This window comes from Babylonia areolata, chromosome 6 (genome assembly GCF_041734735.1).
Source record: "Babylonia areolata isolate BAREFJ2019XMU chromosome 6, ASM4173473v1, whole genome shotgun sequence".
NCBI lineage: Eukaryota > Metazoa > Mollusca > Gastropoda > Neogastropoda > Buccinidae > Babylonia > Babylonia areolata.
Genome location: NC_134881.1, coordinates 43,343,961 through 43,363,960, shown reverse-complemented (window position 1 = coordinate 43,363,960; position 20,000 = coordinate 43,343,961). Strand labels below are relative to the sequence as shown.

The window sequence follows — 20,000 nt, the reverse complement described above, 5'->3', positions numbered from 1 at the left end:
GTGTGTGTGTGTGTGTTAGTTTGTCAAATTTTGGTGTGTGTACGTAACACTGATGTCAAGCACCCAAAACAGATTTCTGGACAGTGTGCTATATAAATATCCATTACTGTTTTAATTGTGCCATATTTTGTATTAACACATAAAGTTTACCACTTACACAAACACACACACACACAAAGGAGAGATACACAGACAATCAAAACAGTATAACTACATTATCTGTTTCCGCATGCAAGCCAGAACTATCTCTATCAAAATGGTCAAAGTATAAAAGTGACAAATAACTCTTTCTATCTCCTTTCAGAAAAGAAATATTTTTCAAGAGTTGGAGTTGAGCAGAATCCAGTCTGCTTAGTGCATGTTTGTCAAGACTGGCCATGGTGTCAGATCTATGCATACAAATCCACAATGCTGGTGTTATGTCTGCCAGTGTTAAAACAACTACTAGATGGTAGACCTCATCTTGTTTGTAGAAGAGATACAACCTTCTTGGAGTTGGTCTTTGCTTATTTGACTTTAAGGCAGAATAAAGTAACTGCAGCCATTAGACAGTAGACCTCATCTTGTTTGTAGAAGAGATACAACCTTCTTGGAGTTGGTCTTTGCTAATTTGACTTTGAGGTAGAATAAAGTAACTGCAGCCATAAAATAATTTCTAAAAGACACTTAGTTCAATGTCTATTCATGATGAACTGCCCAACACTCGGCTTATATCACAGATTGACATAAGTTTACATTTGGTCCGACAACAAAGTAAGAGCTGTATTATCAATGGTTTCTCCAGTCAGTGGGAAACCATTTTCAGCTTAGTCTTTTGTGAAGGACAATGACTCTCAAACTAGGAGGCAAAACTGCACTGGCTCTTAGTGCTGCAGCCTTGTGGGCTAGTTGGCCTTTGGGAACCATCCCAATGCCGACTGTCCTAAAACCCTCTTGGCCAAGAGAGTGGGGATGTACTTGGGCAAGACACTCTCCACTATAATCAAATTCTAGCCCAAATAGTCAGAAAAGCAGCTGCCTCCTCTGCTGTTCTGATGGTCATAGTCGGACACGACTGACTATCACAACTGTTCACACACCAGTCATGATTTGATGAGTAAAGCAGGAGAAGATGTGAGGACAGTGATCTGTGTTCAGTTACATTACATTAATACACTTATATCAAACACAATTCACTTACAATAAGTTACATCACACACGTACTGACACAGATATCCACTTACAGTTTACACATACACCACACAAATGTACTTACTTCACACCAATACTCTTACATCACACTCATAAATCTCACACAATGACACTTACAAATTACACATTAACATATATCAAACATACACATACATCACACACACACAACACGCAGATGATAATATACATCACACACATACATTACACACATATTCACACAAATACATTTCACTCACAAACACATGCATGTATAAACACATACTCTTACATCACACACAGATACATACATAACACATATCACACACATACATCACACAAACACACTTATATTACACACATACAATACACACAAACATTACACATGCATGTCACACTCAGACGCATGCACATCCATCACACACAAATACATCATATACATCCATCACACATACATCACTCACATACACACTCACATACACACATTCATCACACACACATTCATCACTCACACACAATCACACACATATTTATACACACACATTATCAAGCACACATACATCACACAGAAAAAAACACATTACACACACACATAACACACACAGACACACTCACAAACGCACTCACACACATCAAACGCACACAACACCCAAACACACACGACTCACATTATACACGTCCTCCACCACCTGCATGGCGGACACATTGGGGGCATTCTTGCGCTTCAGCTCGGGGCACTCCTTGTTGATGCTCTCGAAGAAGGTTTCCAGCTCCTCAAAGGTGTCGTACTTGGTGCCCGTCAGGTCCTGGCCCTTCTTGTCGTGCCCGGCCAGCACCATCACCACGGGGAACTTCTTGCTCCAGCCCTGCTCCACCCCAAAGTTCTTGGGGGGGCAGTCGGCCTGCACCGTGTACACCTTGAAGTCAATGTCGTCCTGGTTCTCCCCCAGAAGGCAGGTGATCATGAACCAGTGCTGGCAGATGGGGCATGACCCTTTTGTCTCCTTGTCGATGGCCGATGCCTGAACAACACACACACACAAAAATGTAGGAGTTTGTATTATTTATACTCCCCAGTTTGGTTAAATATAATGGGGTATCACTTGGTTGGCGCAAAAATTTTTGGCCAAGAGGATCAAACAGATAGGCCATGGTACAGTATATGACACCAAATGAGAATTTTGTACTATACTCTCAGTTTGGTTAATATATATTGGTGGCCACTGAAATTGAGTAATTAGCTCCAGACCGATAAGGGCATTTCACTGGGCTAGCAGACGGCGGACTAATAGCTGAGACGTCTTATCACAGAGTTGCCGTGAAATTTTGGCCATGAGGAGCAAACAGATAGGCCTGGTTTGCATCAGTTTGACATGGTACAGTATATGACACCAATATACATTCTGTTTCAGGTTTCAGTTTCAAGGTGTCAAGAGCCTGCGGACAATTTATCTATATATGCCACACCACATCGCATCTGCTGAAAAATAAAATAATAAAAAATAAATACTCACTACCTCTAACTCACACCACAGCAGTACAAAATGATCCGGTTTGTCTTGTGCAAACACACACACACACACAAACACACACTATACTCAAACATTAAAACACAAAGTGGCAAGGCCAGTTCAACATGAGACCAGTCCACTGAGACAATCTTCCACCAACAACATGCACAGAAACTTTGTGTGTGTGTGTGTGGGTGTGATGATGGCTCTATAGGAGGGGCGCAATAGCCGAGTGGCTAAAGTGTTGGACTTTCAATCTGAGGGTCCCGGGTTCGAATCTCGGTGGCGCCTGGTGGGTAAAGGGTGGAGATTTTTCCCATCTCCCAGGTCAACATATGTGCAGACCTGCCAGTGCCTGAACCCCCTTCGTGTGTATACGCACGCAGAAGATCAAATATGCACGTTAAAGATCCTGTAATCCATGTCAGTGTTCGGTGGGTTATGGAAACAAGAACACACCCAGCATGCACACCCCCGAAAATGGAGTATGGCTGCCTACATGGCGGGGTAAATAAACAAAACGGTCACGCACGTAAAATGTTAAATGTTACATGTTTGTCTTAGTGTGTAGTTGTGTGTGCCTGAAATCTGACTGAATGACACAGGAAACGAATGATGAGCGCCCAATGGCAGCCATCAGTCGGCTCTACCCAGGTAGGCAGCCTGTTGTGTAAATGACTCCGTGTGTGTAAAGCGCTTAGAGCTTGGTCTCCGACTGAGGATAGGCGCTATATATATATCCATATCAATATCAATATAGCACACACCCCTCCCTTTTCCCTGATTTCCACCCTGACAAAGGACACAAAGCTGGTTTCTCTGTCCCCTTTCCTTCTGTCTAGTCCTCCACTTTCCTGATCCCTGCCTGGGTCAGATGCCTGCCAACACACACTACCCCACAGCCCATTAATGGACAACCCACACCACCATACAAGGACTACAGACCTTTTGGGCGCTGCCAATGACGTAGCCCTAGCCACTGACATGACAACTCACCACTGACTTGACAACTCTCACACCACTGCCATGACACAACATACACCACTGACATGACAACTCTCACACCACTGCCATGACACAACTCTCAAACCACTGCCATGACACAAATTCACACCACTGACTGATACCGCTCCCTTCTTTTTTTTTAAATGTTACCTGCCAATCTGAGTCAAGTCAGAACACACACAACCACAAACATTACACAATTTATAGCACTGTTCACACACCAAAACCACAACTAACTCTTGGTCCCTGTCAATGATTTCTTTCATCCGTGGGCTGAAACTCACGTGTTCTTTCAGTCCTATGAGTGGGCTCAACTGCATGATTTCCAGCAGGTCAGTTCACTAATAAAACCGCAGTTACCTCTTCAATGGCTGGGGTATGAATGTGGATGACAAGAAAACCAGGAATTTGTTTTTCAATCAAACACGAGCTTTCTCAAGTTTCTTTAACAATTTAAATGAAACTTTCTTGTGCATACTGCTTTGAAGCTAGAGTAAGAAAAAGAGTCATGAAATGTGGAAGCAAGATAAATATCTGCACAAATGACCTGTGGTATTTGTCTGACTCAAGACTGTTGTGCGTATATGCATTCACAAAGCATGCATACATGTTCCTGTGTTGTTTTCATTTCCCTTGTAAGAAAAAAGGAAGTCAGTAAAGTCTGGGGCAGTCCAAAAGTTTATCATTCACTTACTCTTATCTTCAGCCCACAAATGTCCTAGGTGGAGAAAAGGTTTCATTCTGCATGATTCAACACTGATCATTTCTTTTTAACTATTCCTCCTGACACAAGGCTGTATAAACCCATGTACACTGAACCTACACCCCAACAGGATCAAGGACAATCTTAGGGACCTGCTGCCTGCCCACCCCCCCACCACCCAACCTCCCCTCCCCTTCATTTATAATACTTGAAGGACCCAGCTGTGTCACAGCCCCGAACACCTGTTCATGTCACACCAGTTGCACAGGTTGACAAGGCTGCAAAACATTGACAATGCCACCTGTGTTGTTAAGTTAACCATTGTTTTGGGGGTGGGGGGGGGGGTTGTTTGTCTGTTTTTGCAAAAACATTTTATTGTGAAAAACACCCATGGTGTAAAAATAACCCACTGTTCTCATACAGAGAACAGATTGTTGACAAGAACAGATTGTTGACAAAACCATCTGTGATGTATTGTTAAACTGCTGTACTCTAACAGAGAACAGATTGTTGACAAAACCATCTGTGATGTATTGTTAAACTGCTGTACTCTAACAGAGAACAGATTGTTGACAAAACCATCTGTGTTGTATTGTTAAACTGCTGTACTCTTACAGAGAACAGACTGTTGACAAAACCATCTGTGATGTATTGTTAAACTGCTGTACACTTACAGAGAACAGATTGTTGACATGACCACCTGTGATGTATAGTTAAATTGCTGTACTCTTCAGAGAACAGATTGTTGACAAAACCATCTGTGTTCTATTGTTAAACTGCTGTACTCTTACAGAGAACAGATTGTCAACAAAACCATCTGTGATATATTGTTAAACTGCTGTACTCTTACAGAGAGCAGATTGTTGACAAAACCATCTGTGATGTATTGTTAAACTGCTGTACTCTTACAGAGAACAGACTGTTGACAAAACCATCTGTGTTGTATTGTTAAACTGCTGTACTCTTACAGAGAGCAGATTGTTGACAAAACCATCTGTGATGTATTGTTAAACTGCTGTACTCTTACAGAGAACAGACTGTTGACAAAACCATCTGTGATGTATTGTTAAACTGCTGTACTCTTACAGAGAACAGATTGTTGACAAAACCATCTGTGTTCTACTGTTAACTGCTGTACTCTTACAGAGAACAGATTGTTGACAAAACCATCTGTGTTGTAAAGCTAAACTGCTGTACAAAACAACCAATGGTGTAAAGTTAATTTGTTTTACAGAGCATACCTTGTTAACAAAACCACCAGTGTCATAAAGTTTAACTGTTGTCCTCTTACAGAGATTATTTTGTAGACAAAGTTAAACTGCTGATCTATAAATTATAATACTGAGAACACTGTTGACAGAACTGCCCATGTTGAAAAGCTACAAAACTGTTGTTCTCTTATAAAAAGTAGTTTGCTGACAAAACCACCTGGTTGTAAACTGCTGTTCTTTTATACAGAGAACACTCTGCAGCTGACAAAACCACCCGTGTTGAAAAGTTACAAAACTGCTGTTCTCTTTTACTAGTTTTAGAGAGCATTTTGTTGACAAAACCAGTTAACCCACCCATGTTGAAAAGTTTAAATGCTGTTCTCTTAGACAAAACACTTAATTGACAAAACCACCTGTGGTGTAAAGTTATGTTGCTGTTTGCTTCACTTCACTTCTGACAGACTTGTTCATGTACTACCCCCTTAACCCTTGACCCCAACCGACAGCCAACAACAAGGACTGCATTCCTGAGATGCAAATTTCAGGCTGTAGAGGTAGTGTAGGTGGTGGTGACAGGGAGATAACTGGGGCACACACACTGACACATGGTCCAGACCTGCGCCGCATTCACTACTGCAGGCCTGTCTATAGCAACCACTACCACAGTACTGCATCCTCCCCATCTATACCGACTTCCTCTGCCCTTGTCAACAACCATGACTCACAGTGCACACACACACACACACACACACACACACACACATGCACACACACACACATGCACACACACGCACACGCACACACACACCAATACACATAAATCATTTATACACAAGCACAGACACACATACACATGCACAGACACGCACACACACACACACACACACACAAGCACAGGCACACATACAGACACAGACACACTCTGCAGACCTACACTGCAGCAAGAAGGGACAAGCAGTGCACATCCCCACCCACCATAACGATCTTCCTGACCTTGTCATTAGCCATCAAGTCATCAGTCACTCTCCTTCATGTGACCACACCTTGGTGCAAGCTATGCAATCCCTTCACATCGCTATTAATGAGTGGAAATTAACTTGGCTTAAATCATACTCTGTGTGAGTGTGTGTGTGTGTGTGTGTGTGTGTGTGTGTGTGTGTGTGTGAGCGTGTGCTCGCGCATGTGCTATGTGTGTTATGGCATTCACAGACGTTACTGTGTCCAGAAGTGACAAACTTGAGTCAGTTCCCCATCAACTGTGCTTCCATAATTATCCACTAGTACAAAGTACAACCCTGAATGGAGTTATGCTCATTGCAAGCAACATAATTATAAGTGATAAATCTCATCCACTAAATGATGGTCTTCTCTCTAAGGGGGATGCTCACTCAGTCTGGCTTGTGATGAAGCAATTTCTGTTGTCAGTAGAAGGTTCAATAGGTAGTGTCCTAAGTAAATCAAATAAAAACAGGGACAACTGAACACCACTGAAGGACTCAGCAGTACTGCAGACTCTCCTCTGGTGTGTGGCCTCCAGGCGGCCTGGCATCACAGTTAACACAGGAACCTGGGTGTGGAATGTGTTTAGGGACTTGGAATGAGTAGTGGGGAAGTTATGCCACTGAAACAATGCATAATTGGGCAAGAAAAAAATATAAAATCTCATCCACTGGTTCAGGCAGGAGCCTGAGCACGAGAAAACCAATGGACTGGTAGACATTTATAAGCAAGCAGTAAATGGCAGAACTTGGTAAGAAAGGCAAGAAATGTGATTAAGAATAAAGTCGGAGTGTGCGGTTATCACGGTCAGAGCTTCTCGTACACAACTCTACCTTCCCCTACACAGAAGTCATGTTACTACTCTACCTTCCCCTACCCTCAACAGTCATCTGTCACTGCTCTACCTTCCCCTACCCTCAACAGTCATCTGTCACTGCTCTACCTTCCCCTACCCTCAACAGTCATCTGTCACTGCTCTACCTTCCCCTACCCTCAACAGTCATCTGTCACTGCTCTACCTTCCCCTACTATAGAACACTGATGACTGTTATACCATTCCTTACCTGAACAGTCACCTACTCTGTCATCTCTGCAATCAGTGCTCTGACAATTTTTTTAAGCGACAAACAAAACTTGAACCTATTAAAATTCCCACAGGGTCAGCAGAACCTCAAAACCAGTTCCCCTGCTTTCAAACAAGGACTGACTCACAGCAAATGGGTGTAGTATATTGTTCAAGTTGGCTTTATAGTTCATGTGTATGATGCACACACACAGTAAAGTCATTACAATGCTAGCTTCTTATGTCATCTTCTGATAAATGAGGCTTTCAAAGCTGAATACTGAAGAATTGTGTGTGTGTGTGTGTGTGTGTGTGTCGAGGTCAGGAAAACAACAGGAAAGAATAGCCCATAATGTGTGAAACAGGACATGGCTGTTTCAATCCCGATATTGTTTGTCCAATCTGGCTTTAAACACATGCCTTCTGATTTTCTAAGCAGTATGCTTCGAGTTAATGTACTCCACATTTCTGTACTGATTATCTTTTTAATGGTAGAACTCTTAATCACCAACCTGGGTAACAACAAGGGAAAATCTGTGTAAGTGTCCAACTCAAGTTTGTGACTGAATTATTCTAATTCAACTGACTGAAATAGGGCATCTACTTATATTTCTGTTAAAATGTGCTGAAAAGTGTAAGAACTTGCAGAACACAAAACTAAAACTGATACAAACTGACGCTGTCCTTTTCATCAGCCAAGAAGAATACATTTTTTCTTAGGTAAAATTCCAATCCACCTTACAAAATCCATCATGTTTCATATAGCAGAACTCCTGTAGTATCAAGAGAGAAAGGAGGAGCCTCATTCTCAGCAAGTCTACAAATATTAACTGAAGGCAGTGAACTGATTAATAAACGTGTGCGTGTATGTGTGCATGTGGGAAGGGGCAAGATATAAATGTGTCTCACTGTATGTCTAATATGTATGTATGCACTGTGTTTGTTGTTTGCCATGTACATTTTGGTGTGTATATGCAACACTGATGTAATGTGTTATGTTTCATAGCATGTGATTTGTAAAGCGCTAGGGGCAGTTTTCTGGATTGAGTACTGTTAAGAATCCATTGTAATTATCAATTCATTATCATTATTATAACTAGTATATAAGTCAGACGTATTGTCAGGCCTCAACAGGTGGTGTGCATGTTGAGCTACATCATTCAGTGACCAAGACAACAACTGTAGATCTTTATGAACTGTGACCGTACATACTGATGAGGTCCAAGCAGGGGGTGGGCAAGATCCGTTGATCAATTGCACAGCCACTATCTTTGGCTAATTACAAGCATGGTGCATGTATACTTTAAAACAGTGTTACAAGACTGCCTTACAGTTACACCACATCAACAGGGCCCACAGCTTCCCTGTACTGGTTTTCATGGAAAAGAGGCTGGTCTTCACGGCCACACAATGTTCACATTAGCCCCTCAGAATAAAAGTCAAATGCTTTTCTAAAATCCCAATTCCTTCCTTGCTTATCTATCCATTTATTACATGCAGTGGAAATAATAGTATGGTACTACTATTTGTAACAATGAACACACTGCATAAACCGTGGTGGTATTCTAATATCATTTGTTCCAACAACACCAACTGGAGCAAATCCAAGGCCTCTGATGTCCACTTCTAGTTGCATTTGCTCTCCTTGATTTTTGAAACCATGAAGTGGGATCAACTAAATACATACTTGGTTTACACTACATTATATCCATTGCCTCCACCTGCTCCTGATATATTTCCTCTAATGTGTGAAAGCAGAGAAAAATAAAGGGTTTCTTTGTGATTATTTGTTTATTTACTGATGCTTATTCAGTGATTGCCAAACAATCAACAGAGACCATTATATATATATATATATATATATATATATATATATATCATGGATAAATTTTTAAATCAAAGACCAAGTCAAAGAACAGGACTTTGTGGAACACTGACTGCCAACGGACAAGGAAACAATGGACTGTGGAACACAAAAATGCCGAAAGGACCATGAATGCAGAGTACAGGCAACCAACGAAAACGGAGAGAAAAAAAGCAGAAACAACAAAATATGGAATTTTCTAGTGCTGCTTTTCCAGAAAGCAATAACACAGCATATAAAATAGTAATTCATATTATTCTTATGCTTCTGAACTGTGATTTCTAAACTTTTATTTCAAATATAAAAATTTGGTGAAACAAAAAAAAACAAAAAATAACCAACAACAAAAAACACCAAAATGTTGAAAAGCACAACTAATTAAATGCCATCCAATCTCTCCAACAATTTTTATTTTAAAATTCTAGCAACCCTGCCAAGTAGATAAGATGGCGTGCACATACATGTGCACTGATTCACAGGTATGCATAAACTCCCTCTCTCATTTCCAGACACTTCCCAAACCTCCCCTCCCATGATGCGAACACTGGCATTCCATGATTCAGCACGCCCCAATCCAACACACGCTCCCACATACTCCCACACACTCCCTCCCACCCCCGCACAAACAAAAGGGCACTGCACAATGTGTACAAACTGCAAAACATTTGGAGAGGTTAGCTGGGCATTGTCATTTGTCCTGAATGCAAATGCAGCCAGGGGCAGGAGGGCTGGAGGAGGGTGGGGGAAGGGGTGGATAAAGGGCCAAGGGAGGTGTGGGGAGAGGGGGGGATGGGTCAGATGAGAACAGGAGGAGAAAGGACATGGTGTGAGGCAGCTGTGACTAAACAGGAATTTCCTCCCCTTGTACCGCTGCTGTCTGCACAATGCCAACCTTTCAGCCACATCTGGCTTGTACCAAACAGACCTGCCCTTTGCACAGTTTCTATCAACTGCTTCACCCCATCTAGGGCTATATATATATACATGTGAGGCTACCATGTCAACCCCAGGAAGTGAAAAACTGCAAGAGCCTGCTGTATTAGGAAAAAAAGTTCAGAACTCTTTGAATGGTCACTGTCTGCACTGGCCCTCCCATTCCCACACCCTTTATATAATAACTGATATTCAGTTTAATTTCCTGGAAAAAAGAAATAAAGGAAAAATAGATCTCCCAACAATACTGCTAACCCTTCTAGTCAAACAAGCAGACTGATGATGTTTGCTTACTTTCTAATATTTTCAGCGCACAAATCAGTATCCCATGTCTGAAATGTTACAAACTTAAGGTTATGTATCCTTCATGACACAGAATGAATTTACACATATACTAATGACACTGACAGTTCCCTTACAAAAATCAACAAAAACCACACACACACACACACACACACACACACACACACACATGCATATATGCACATGCACACACGGAATGGCATTCACATCACATTTCTTTTCTTCTGTGCTGAAGCATGAATCTTCCATTAGCAAACTGTGACAAATCACACAATATTACCTAACTGATTTGTTGGGGTGAAAACAAGTGAAATTGGTCAAAGTAAAACTTTTATAACAGACAACATAGTCAACTAACAGCTGATAATCTTTGTTCCATGAGTAATGTAGAGCTGGGTCATAAGTTTTGATGAACTATACTAATATGCATTCAACTAAGAAACTGTTTTATGTATATGTATATATGTACATAATGCAATGCAGCAGACATTATCACTGCACAGGTATTTAAGTTTTAATTTAAGAACTGTTGCCACCAGGGGTAGTTTAAAGGCCAAGCTGTAAACATTATCATAAAATCTTTCAGACATGTCTGAACAGACACTGAGTCTGTGAATTTGTTACTCATCAGCCTCTTGACATACTTTTATCAAGATTTATTGTCTTGTCTTCACCTTCACTTTTATCTTGGTTCTCACAGCCTGAATCATTATATGACTTTCCTAGTTTCCTACAGTAATGATCTGGCATGTCTGTCTACAAAAATTGGTTTCAACCTGTATAGACCATCCCATATTTTTGGAAAAGAAAAGAAAATTATCATAAGTATCAGTCATTCAGTGCCTATCCCAGTCTTACTATTTCTCAGAATATGGTTTTAAGATGTTGAAATGATTGCTATCTCAGCATAAAAGCTTCACAAGACAACTAGAATTAGTTATTTTATCAATATTTTTATTCAATACATCCAATGACACACAGTATTCAGTTTAATCTGTGCTTAGTTTGTAAATAAATTAGTGAATCATTTTATAAGATCTCCCGTGATAGTACATTGAAACATTTCATACAATTCATTCTATGAAATGTCTCAAAGCAAGATTATAAAACCACGAAATTGAGCTTTGCTTCCAACAGTTCTGCATTAAGTTTTATGAGTCTAACATGAAAAAAAAAGTGATACAGATACTTTTCTGCTGCAATCTCTGTATTTGTATAAAATGAAATATTCATTTTTTTCAGTAGTTTTTAATAAGGTATTTAATTTCATGTGGTAATACAAAAGTCAAAGTGAAATAACTAGTTTCACTGTCATTATCAATGGTCTTTTGAGATTTGTGTATGAATTTCCATCATGTCCATTTATTATAATTATATTCTTAATCAGTCAATGAATACATCTAAAACATAAAAGTATTAATTTTTAATATACAATCAAATGATGGCAGCACTCAGCAAAACTTCTGTCATTTTCATTGATGTAATGTGTGTGTGTGTGTGTGTGTGTGTGTGTGTGTGTGTGTGTGTGTGTGTGTGTGCCACCCTTTGCACTTTCAGTGGGATAAATGACCTGTTAACTGTAGCTGCTTCAAAAAAAAACAAAAAAACAACAACACACACACAGAAATTTATGTTTTAAATGCACTAGTTTGTTATGCCTAAATAGTCAACCAGAAATGGCAAGTTGTGGTGAGATCTTTCACATTTTAACTGTCATAGCGTAACATTTTACTTCAAGTTCAACATCAATTTGTTCTGCACATAATTCACGTCCAACGGCCCAATCATCAGTAACATCACTTTCGTGAAAGTGTTGCTGATCTCTGTGCTCAGTCAACTTCCGCACAGAAGCTGGGCCTGGCTCCATGCGCTTGCTGACGGAAAGCAACACGTTTCAAACATCGGACGACCAATGTGCAGTTTCCCATCTTCTATCCAGCTCAATGTAAAGTGAAACGTAGATAACATTCCGTGTCTTATCTCCTTCGCTCTAACGGCATACCACTAGCAGTGTGGATAAAGCCACACTGACATGCTACTGCTGCTACTGGACCAGGTGTACTGATGTAGAAATCGACTTCGAAACTCAAGTGACTCAACCCACGTCTGCTGTGCTTCGTCGACATAACCCAGTCACTGATTCTCGACACACTTGGTACTAACGAGGCTGATCAATGGAGTGTTATGAAACAATCACTTCAGTTGTTGTTGATCGATGAATGGATAACTTAAGTGGGGACACGCGGATGTCTGAACAATGTAACAACTCACACCACTTGAACACCCGCCTGCAGCAGACGTTTAACTGGTTCAGGTGGGTTGGGCACTGAACCACATTCGCCGCCATTCCTGTGATGATGTTAGCAACATCCATCATCAGTTTTATTTACATAACTGACATGCAACTCACCTTAATATACAGCTCAAATCTCTGTTTAGGTCCTCCATCGCCATCAGCTCCGTCTGCAGACATTTTGCTTGACTAAATCTGAGTCGTCGACTTGGATTTTTCAGGCAATGACGCAGAGCCTCGCCCAATCAATTCTTCTTCTGCACATGCGCAGGTACTTGGTCCGGTCACGTGATTGTCGATTTCTCCTTTCAGTTTCAACTTTGGCAAAACAATCTGAAATTTAATAGAAGCCATATACGATACAACAAAACAAGCACTGATTTATTTATTTATTTATTTTATTTCTAATTTGAAACATGCTTTTCTTTTAGCATCTGTTACCCCCTCAGAAACATAGCGGACAACTATAAAGTGTGTACGTGTGTGTGTGTGTGTGTGTGTGTGCGCGCGCGCACTCACACCGACGAGCTAAAATGAATTAACATTTACGAATATCAATAAGTCCAGTATTCAAATTAGTAACAACTCAAAGCTAGTCAGGGACATTTACTTAACGAGGTCAAACAGACAAACAGTGGCGACAACCAGCAAGGTTGTCAGCGCCGCGAGCAGAGCCACACCATGTGTGGTATGAGCCATGCTACGGCCAGACTAGCTCGTATTCCTCATGTCCTTATGTGGGTTTAAAACACAGGCTCTCCGGCTCAACCAAAGGAATCTGTGGGCGATTTTCTCCTCTCTTCGCCAGTCAGCAGAATGTGCACGTCGTTTTGCCATTCATTTCATAGTCATCACCCAGGCCTAATTTAGAAAGAATTAAACTGACTGACCAGCCATTACTTATCAGCATTGTGTCTCATTCATCTGATCGAGTCAAGATGGCGTCAGAGCGTGCGCCGGACAATCGAATCAATGTAAAACTGTAGCAACCGATCTTTTTAATATTATAATGATTTGACTCACAGCCTTGACTCCGGCAGTCAGTGTACTCAGCAGCGGACACCACGGTGTTTCAGTCACGGTAAATGCCAGGCCCGAACAGAAGTTAAAGTTTGTCAGTAATCTTGAATTCCGCCTCATTTCGTAATGACGCACTATGCGTAATTTCATATATGTCAGACTGATATAATTATACGTAACAACGCCTAATGAGTACCTGAACTCAAATAAAACACACGTGACGTCATTGCTGTGAGTCACGTACTAGGCAAAACATCAGTGCTATTAGACATCTTTAGACGTCAACCGTTTTTTGTCACACAGAGAGAGACTGAGAGAGAGGGGGGAAGAAAGATATACGCTTGGCGTTAACGGGTGGATTTCATGCGCCGTGGAATAACTCGGTGTGTCAGTAATTAACTGACTGACTCACTTAAAGCCTGAGTCAACGTGGGTGTTTCCGACAGTTGCAACTGAGGAATACCGGAATCAATCGCACACCAGGAAAATGAACAGAATACAGTGTAAGTCAGTTGTTTGTCGCACACTTAAGCCACTCAGTTGGTGATCCGGGCTCAGTTGCAGGGCCCTACTCAGTGATGAAAAAGTGACGGTTAACTTGGGCATTTCAAGTTAATCAGTTGACTTCCCTTCACCCCTCTGAATCACTCTTCCCCGTTACATCACTACTCGCGGTTTATTGCTGTTCTTATCGTTTCTGTGTTTGAGCCCTGAGTTAATAACTGGTGCGTCTCCGTCTTTCAGTTCACTGAGTATCTGTATCTCAGTGATTAACGTCCGTCATCAGTCGAGTTCAATGGCTCCTAGTCGACGATCAGTGATGACTGAATTCAGAGACTGAGAGTACAATTAATTTGTATGGTAATTTCTGGTACCCCACCCCACCGCTTCCCTCTCCACTCACATGCCACCCTTTCTCTCGCTCAGCTGTCCGTGAAATGGAAAGTTCGTGTCGTGTTGCAGCCGAAAGTAGGTCACCCGGAAATGACGTTCTTAGCTCCACGTGCACTTTTTATCAGGCGTCTGGCCCGCTCGTGCGAAATCCAGTCCCGGGGTGTAAAATGGTAGAAGACCCGGGGTGTGAAATAGTATTGTGCCGTGAGTGTGTGTGTGTGTGACAATGTTAGTGTGAATATGCGTGTGTGCCGTATGTCATCATTGTGTGTGTGTGCGTGCCGTGCGCGGGCGGCGCACCGGCGTGTGTGTGTGTGTGTGTGTGTGTGTGAAAAAGTGAGAGAGAGATTGTGTGTGTGTGAAAGAGTGAGAGATTGTTCAAGTTGACGCAACAAGCAGTTGGTATTGGTTGCTCAACTGACTCGTGTGTCACAACAGTGTGTGTATGAGAGAGAGAGAGACTCGAACAGAGAGAAACAGTTTGTATTCCTCAGTTGCAACAGTAGTATTCAGCCGGTTGCTCAGTCGACGTGTGTCAGTGTGTGTGAAACAGACAGACAGACAGAAACTGGAAGAATAAAGATGTGCGCCAAGTGAAGCCCGCGGTGCGCCCACAGAAATGCGTGGCCCAGTCTCGTAGCTGAAAGCACAACTTGAGCGGCACATGATCGTCAGTGAACAGGGTATCACAGTGTGGCGACCCTCACCCACTGACAAGGTCATCAGTAGACATTGTGAGATATTATAAGTGTCTATGCCCAGGTGTAGTGACCAAGGTGACAGAGAGAGAACCGCCGGTCAGCATTGTCTATGGCCACGCCGTACTGTTCGCGAACAGCCAAGACGTTCAACATGCTACCCCGGTCGGCCCGCTGATTTGGCCGGTAGTCTGGGCGGCCATTCGCCTTGGCCTTGCTTGTGTTTCATGTCTCTTATCTGACACAGCTCACGTCAGTCACCATCACCACCCCCAGTACCGTCTCCATCACCTCCCTCCCTCCCCCCCCCCCCCCCCCCCCCCCACCCCACACACACACTGGCAAACACACCACCACCACCACCACCATCACCTTCAGTCCATTACTGAACCTGCTCATGGCCGATAAATTCGTCTATTCAGGTCACACCGTTTGGTGAAGGCCTGTCTTCAGTGGTGTGTCTGCATGTTTGATGTCAAGGTCTAGTGTTTTAATCAGGGATTTTTATTAGGTCCTGTGATTGTTCTTGGTTTCGATTTCCAGTCCGTGACAATTCACCAGTCGGCCGGTTGTTCGTCAGTGCGACAAAGTAAATACGCGCTCATGATACACGCTTCGTTCATGAATCACTGACGCGCGTGTGCCAGTGTGCATGCACACACACACACACACACACACACACACACACACCGGGATACTTTATACCACGCCACTGCCAGAGCTCACATATGTGCACCGGCGTAACACATAGTTCCAACGTGTGTGTCAATGGGTATGACCAACTCAGTCAACATGATAGCTACTATCAGTATGTGCCAGACCCCAGTTTAAACTGACTCTAACAGGCTACGCATATTGGAGTTTTGCATATTCACCGATTTATTCATCTTTATACACACACACACACACACTTTTTTTTTTTTTGAATGCAATCACATTTAATTAATTACAGTACTTTGGTGGCGTCTCTAACAGCCCTTACCTACGGTAAGTGTTATCCGCATTCACTATGACCATCAGGGGCATCAGTGGCTGTGGTGGGCGTACTGTACTGCGCACCACGCCTGTGCAGTATCCGGCGGAGAATGTGATCAAGCCTTCTCCGACAAACCGAAGACTGACACTGTATAATATAGTCAGTTAAGTCCGTCTGTGTCCATCAGATCAGCTACGGAGGCAACTGCTTTCCAGCATATTTGGGCTTGAATTTACGAGTTATCTCCAGTGCCCAAGTTTCATCCCCGTGCACCCTCTCCCGGTCGGCTATGAGGACTTTAGGACAGTCAGCATTGAAATGGACAGTCCCAAAATGTCAACTCAGTAGCCCCCAAGGCTGCAGGACTAAGAGCCAGAGTAATCTTTCCTCCAAATTTGAGCCGATTCAGTCTTTCACAAAAGACTATACACTGGGCAACAGGTGTAGGTGAGATGTTTTGATCATGACAATGACATTGAGGCAAACTTGGTTTCAAACACTTTTTTTCATTTCAAGCCTGTCGTTTGATTACTAAGACTTGTTTTTCATATCGTCTTATTCAGTTCTTGATCAGCATCGAGTTTAGCTCTCGACGCATTTCCAGCCCGACATGGCGTCTGTTGTCAGCTTTGGTGCAGACAAACACAAAAAATAGTGGATCGGTTGTGTGGAGATTTTGACATCACTTAGGATTTATCATTCATTGAAGAAAAAAAGCGGACTGGTTTGTTCAGATTTTGACGTCACTTACACCATACGTCACTTTTGGACGTCACTTAAACTGAGGGAGAGTCAACAGGCTGTAGTGTTAATCTGCTCCAGGGTTCACGGCCGATTGTTCATCTTCCTTCCCCGGCCTAAAAAGATCGTCCACACCTTACATTCATCTGGCCGAGAGACGGAGTGACAGAAGACGCAGGGCTGCAACGCGCAGTCAGTTGCAGTGTTCGTTCATAACTCATGCAGTCTGCAGACAGCGCTTGCGGGCCACTTGACAGCAGCAGCTGCTGTGTAGGTCTACGTATACAGCCGGGGATGGGACAATGACGATCGATATAGTGAGGGATTTAAGTTTGAGGATCTTATTTTCGTGCAAGAGTGCCCGGCTTGTCGACGACTGACGATCCAGCACACACACACACATACACACACACACACACATACACACACATTCCTGTCAATGAAAGAGTGAGAATGGGATGGGGGTTGGGGAGAAACCGAGAGAGAAAAGGGGGCAATATTCATTATTACCCAGGATAATAGATGAGCACTGGCAAGATTTTTTCCCACCCAGTCCCTGGCCGCCCTAAACAGGGGCTAGCCACACTACTCAACGAGCCTACTATATTTAAAAAAATAAAATAAAATAAAAAAGGTTACGGTTAATGATCCTATACGGTTTTGTTGTTGTTTTTTACGTCCCTCGAGGAAAAGAATACCAGTTCATAATTACCCACTGTGTCAACTGTTCGGCTAGAAAAGCGGGCAGGTCCCAGTCCTCTCCCTCCGCTGTTCAGTTTAACTTTCCCTGAACGAAGTCATGTACCCACCCATTCACATTTACAGTAAACCATCTACCTGAAGATCTAGTCATCAGCCCCATCAGTATCAGTATCAGTAGCTCAAGGAGGCGTCACTGCGTTCGGACAAATCCATATACCACATCTGCCAAGCAGATGCCTGACGAGCAGCGTAACCCAACGCGCTTAGGCCTTGAGAAAAAAATAAATAAGTAAATAAATAAAATGTAATACTGATGCAGCTTCTGTTCAAACGTGTGTGTGTGTGTGTGTGTGTGCATGTGTGAGTATGTACAAGTTTTTATATTGATATGCGCTTGTATGCATCCTAATTTCTACTGTATCTATGTTTGTGTATGATTTTCGATTAATGTTCGTATGTTGTTATGTACTATGTATTTTTCAAAAGCGATAACATAAGCTCAGCGTCGGAACTGATCCATGCACACTCTGACAAACGCACGTGCACATCCACCTGCACACGCGTGTACACCCGCACAGCCGCCTTGCATTCACACACACACACACACACACACACACACACACACACACAGATCACCGTCAGAACAGATGCCGCGGCTGTGTGCGTGTGTGTGTGGGAGGTGCTGTTTGTGATATATCACCTGAGATTTATTCTCAGGTGAACGGCATCTAAAGGTGGATTGCCTCACTGTCTCAGTTTGGCTGAGAGTGAGAACCTATCGTTTTGGCACAGTCACCTCTGCTTGGGCCTCTGTTGGGTGTGGGGTGGGTGCTGTTAATGACGAAGGCACAGGCTGAACGGTTAGACTGGCCCATTGTGTATTTAAGGGTGGGGGGTGGAGAGGGTTAGGGGTGCCGGGGGGCATTGAGGCCGGGGGGGTGTGCCAGTGGGGGCGGAAGGGAGTGGGTATTGTTTGTAGTCACACCCGTTGTGTTTACCTGTTGTTGGCTGTGTCGGTGAATGGTGGCACTTGTCTGTCTCCACTCCCCCTCCCCTCCTCTCCTTTCCCTCTTTATTCTCTCTTCTTTCACTTCTGCCTGACTCGGTACTTGGTATACAATTTACACCACCATGACAGGTTGTTTCATCGCACTAAAGTTGCTCTCGTCAGTGCGCGCTTGTGTGTGTGTATGTGTGTGTTTGTTTATGTAGGCATGTAAGTGTGTGTGTGTGTGTGTGTGTGTGTGTGTGTGTTTACTGTAGGCATGTAAGTCAGTGTGTGTGTGTGTGTGTGTGTGTGTCAGTGTGTGTGTTGTCAAGTGTGTGTGTGTGTGTGTGTGCGTGCGTGTGTCACAGTGTATGCAAGCGTATGTACTATAGTATGTGTGCGGCGGGGTTTGTATGTGTGGGGAGAGACTGAGGGAGAGAGAAAAAAAAAAAAAAAAAAAAAAAAAAAAAAATATATAGAGAGAGAGAGAGAGAGAGAGAAGTGGGGATTTTGAGAGATGCCGGGTGTTGCTTCTCCGAAAAAGGGTGAGTTTGTTGTGACTCATAAAAAGGTACTGATGTGTGTGCGTGCGTGAGAGCTGGCACACGTGTGCATGTGCATTCAGCTCATGTTTGCCATGAGCAAGTGAGTGTGTGTGTGTGTGTGTCAGTGTGTGTGTGTGTGTCAGTGTGTCGGTGTGCGTGCGCGCGCGGCGTGTGTGTGTGTGTGTGTGTGTGTGTCAGTGTGTGTGTGTGTGTGTGTCACGGTGTGTGTCAGTGTGTGTGTGTGTGTGTGTGTGTGTGTGTGTGTGTGTGCGACGGTGTGTGTGCGACGGTGTGTGTGTGTGTGTGTAGTTGTAGTTGTATGTCTGGCAAAATGAGATGGGTGGTGGTGGTGGAGAAAGTGAGACGGCTGCGAAAGAAACAGCG

General features: G+C 43.0%; 1 protein-coding gene across 1 annotated transcript in view; it reads right to left on the bottom strand.

The window, feature by feature from the left end:
- LOC143283050 (chloride intracellular channel Clic-like) overlaps window positions 1–13,340 on the bottom strand; it is a 20,687-nt gene extending 7,347 nt beyond the window's left edge. The window contains exons 1-2 of the mRNA XM_076589056.1: window positions 13,170–13,340; window positions 1,836–2,189 (exon numbers count right to left, since the gene is read on the bottom strand). Of these exons, the coding sequence (XP_076445171.1) occupies window positions 1,836–2,189; window positions 13,170–13,232 (417 nt within the window). The 5' untranslated portion in view covers window positions 13,233–13,340. The remainder of the gene's footprint in view (window positions 1–1,835; window positions 2,190–13,169) is intronic.
- Window positions 13,341–20,000: the final 6,660 nt, after the last annotated feature.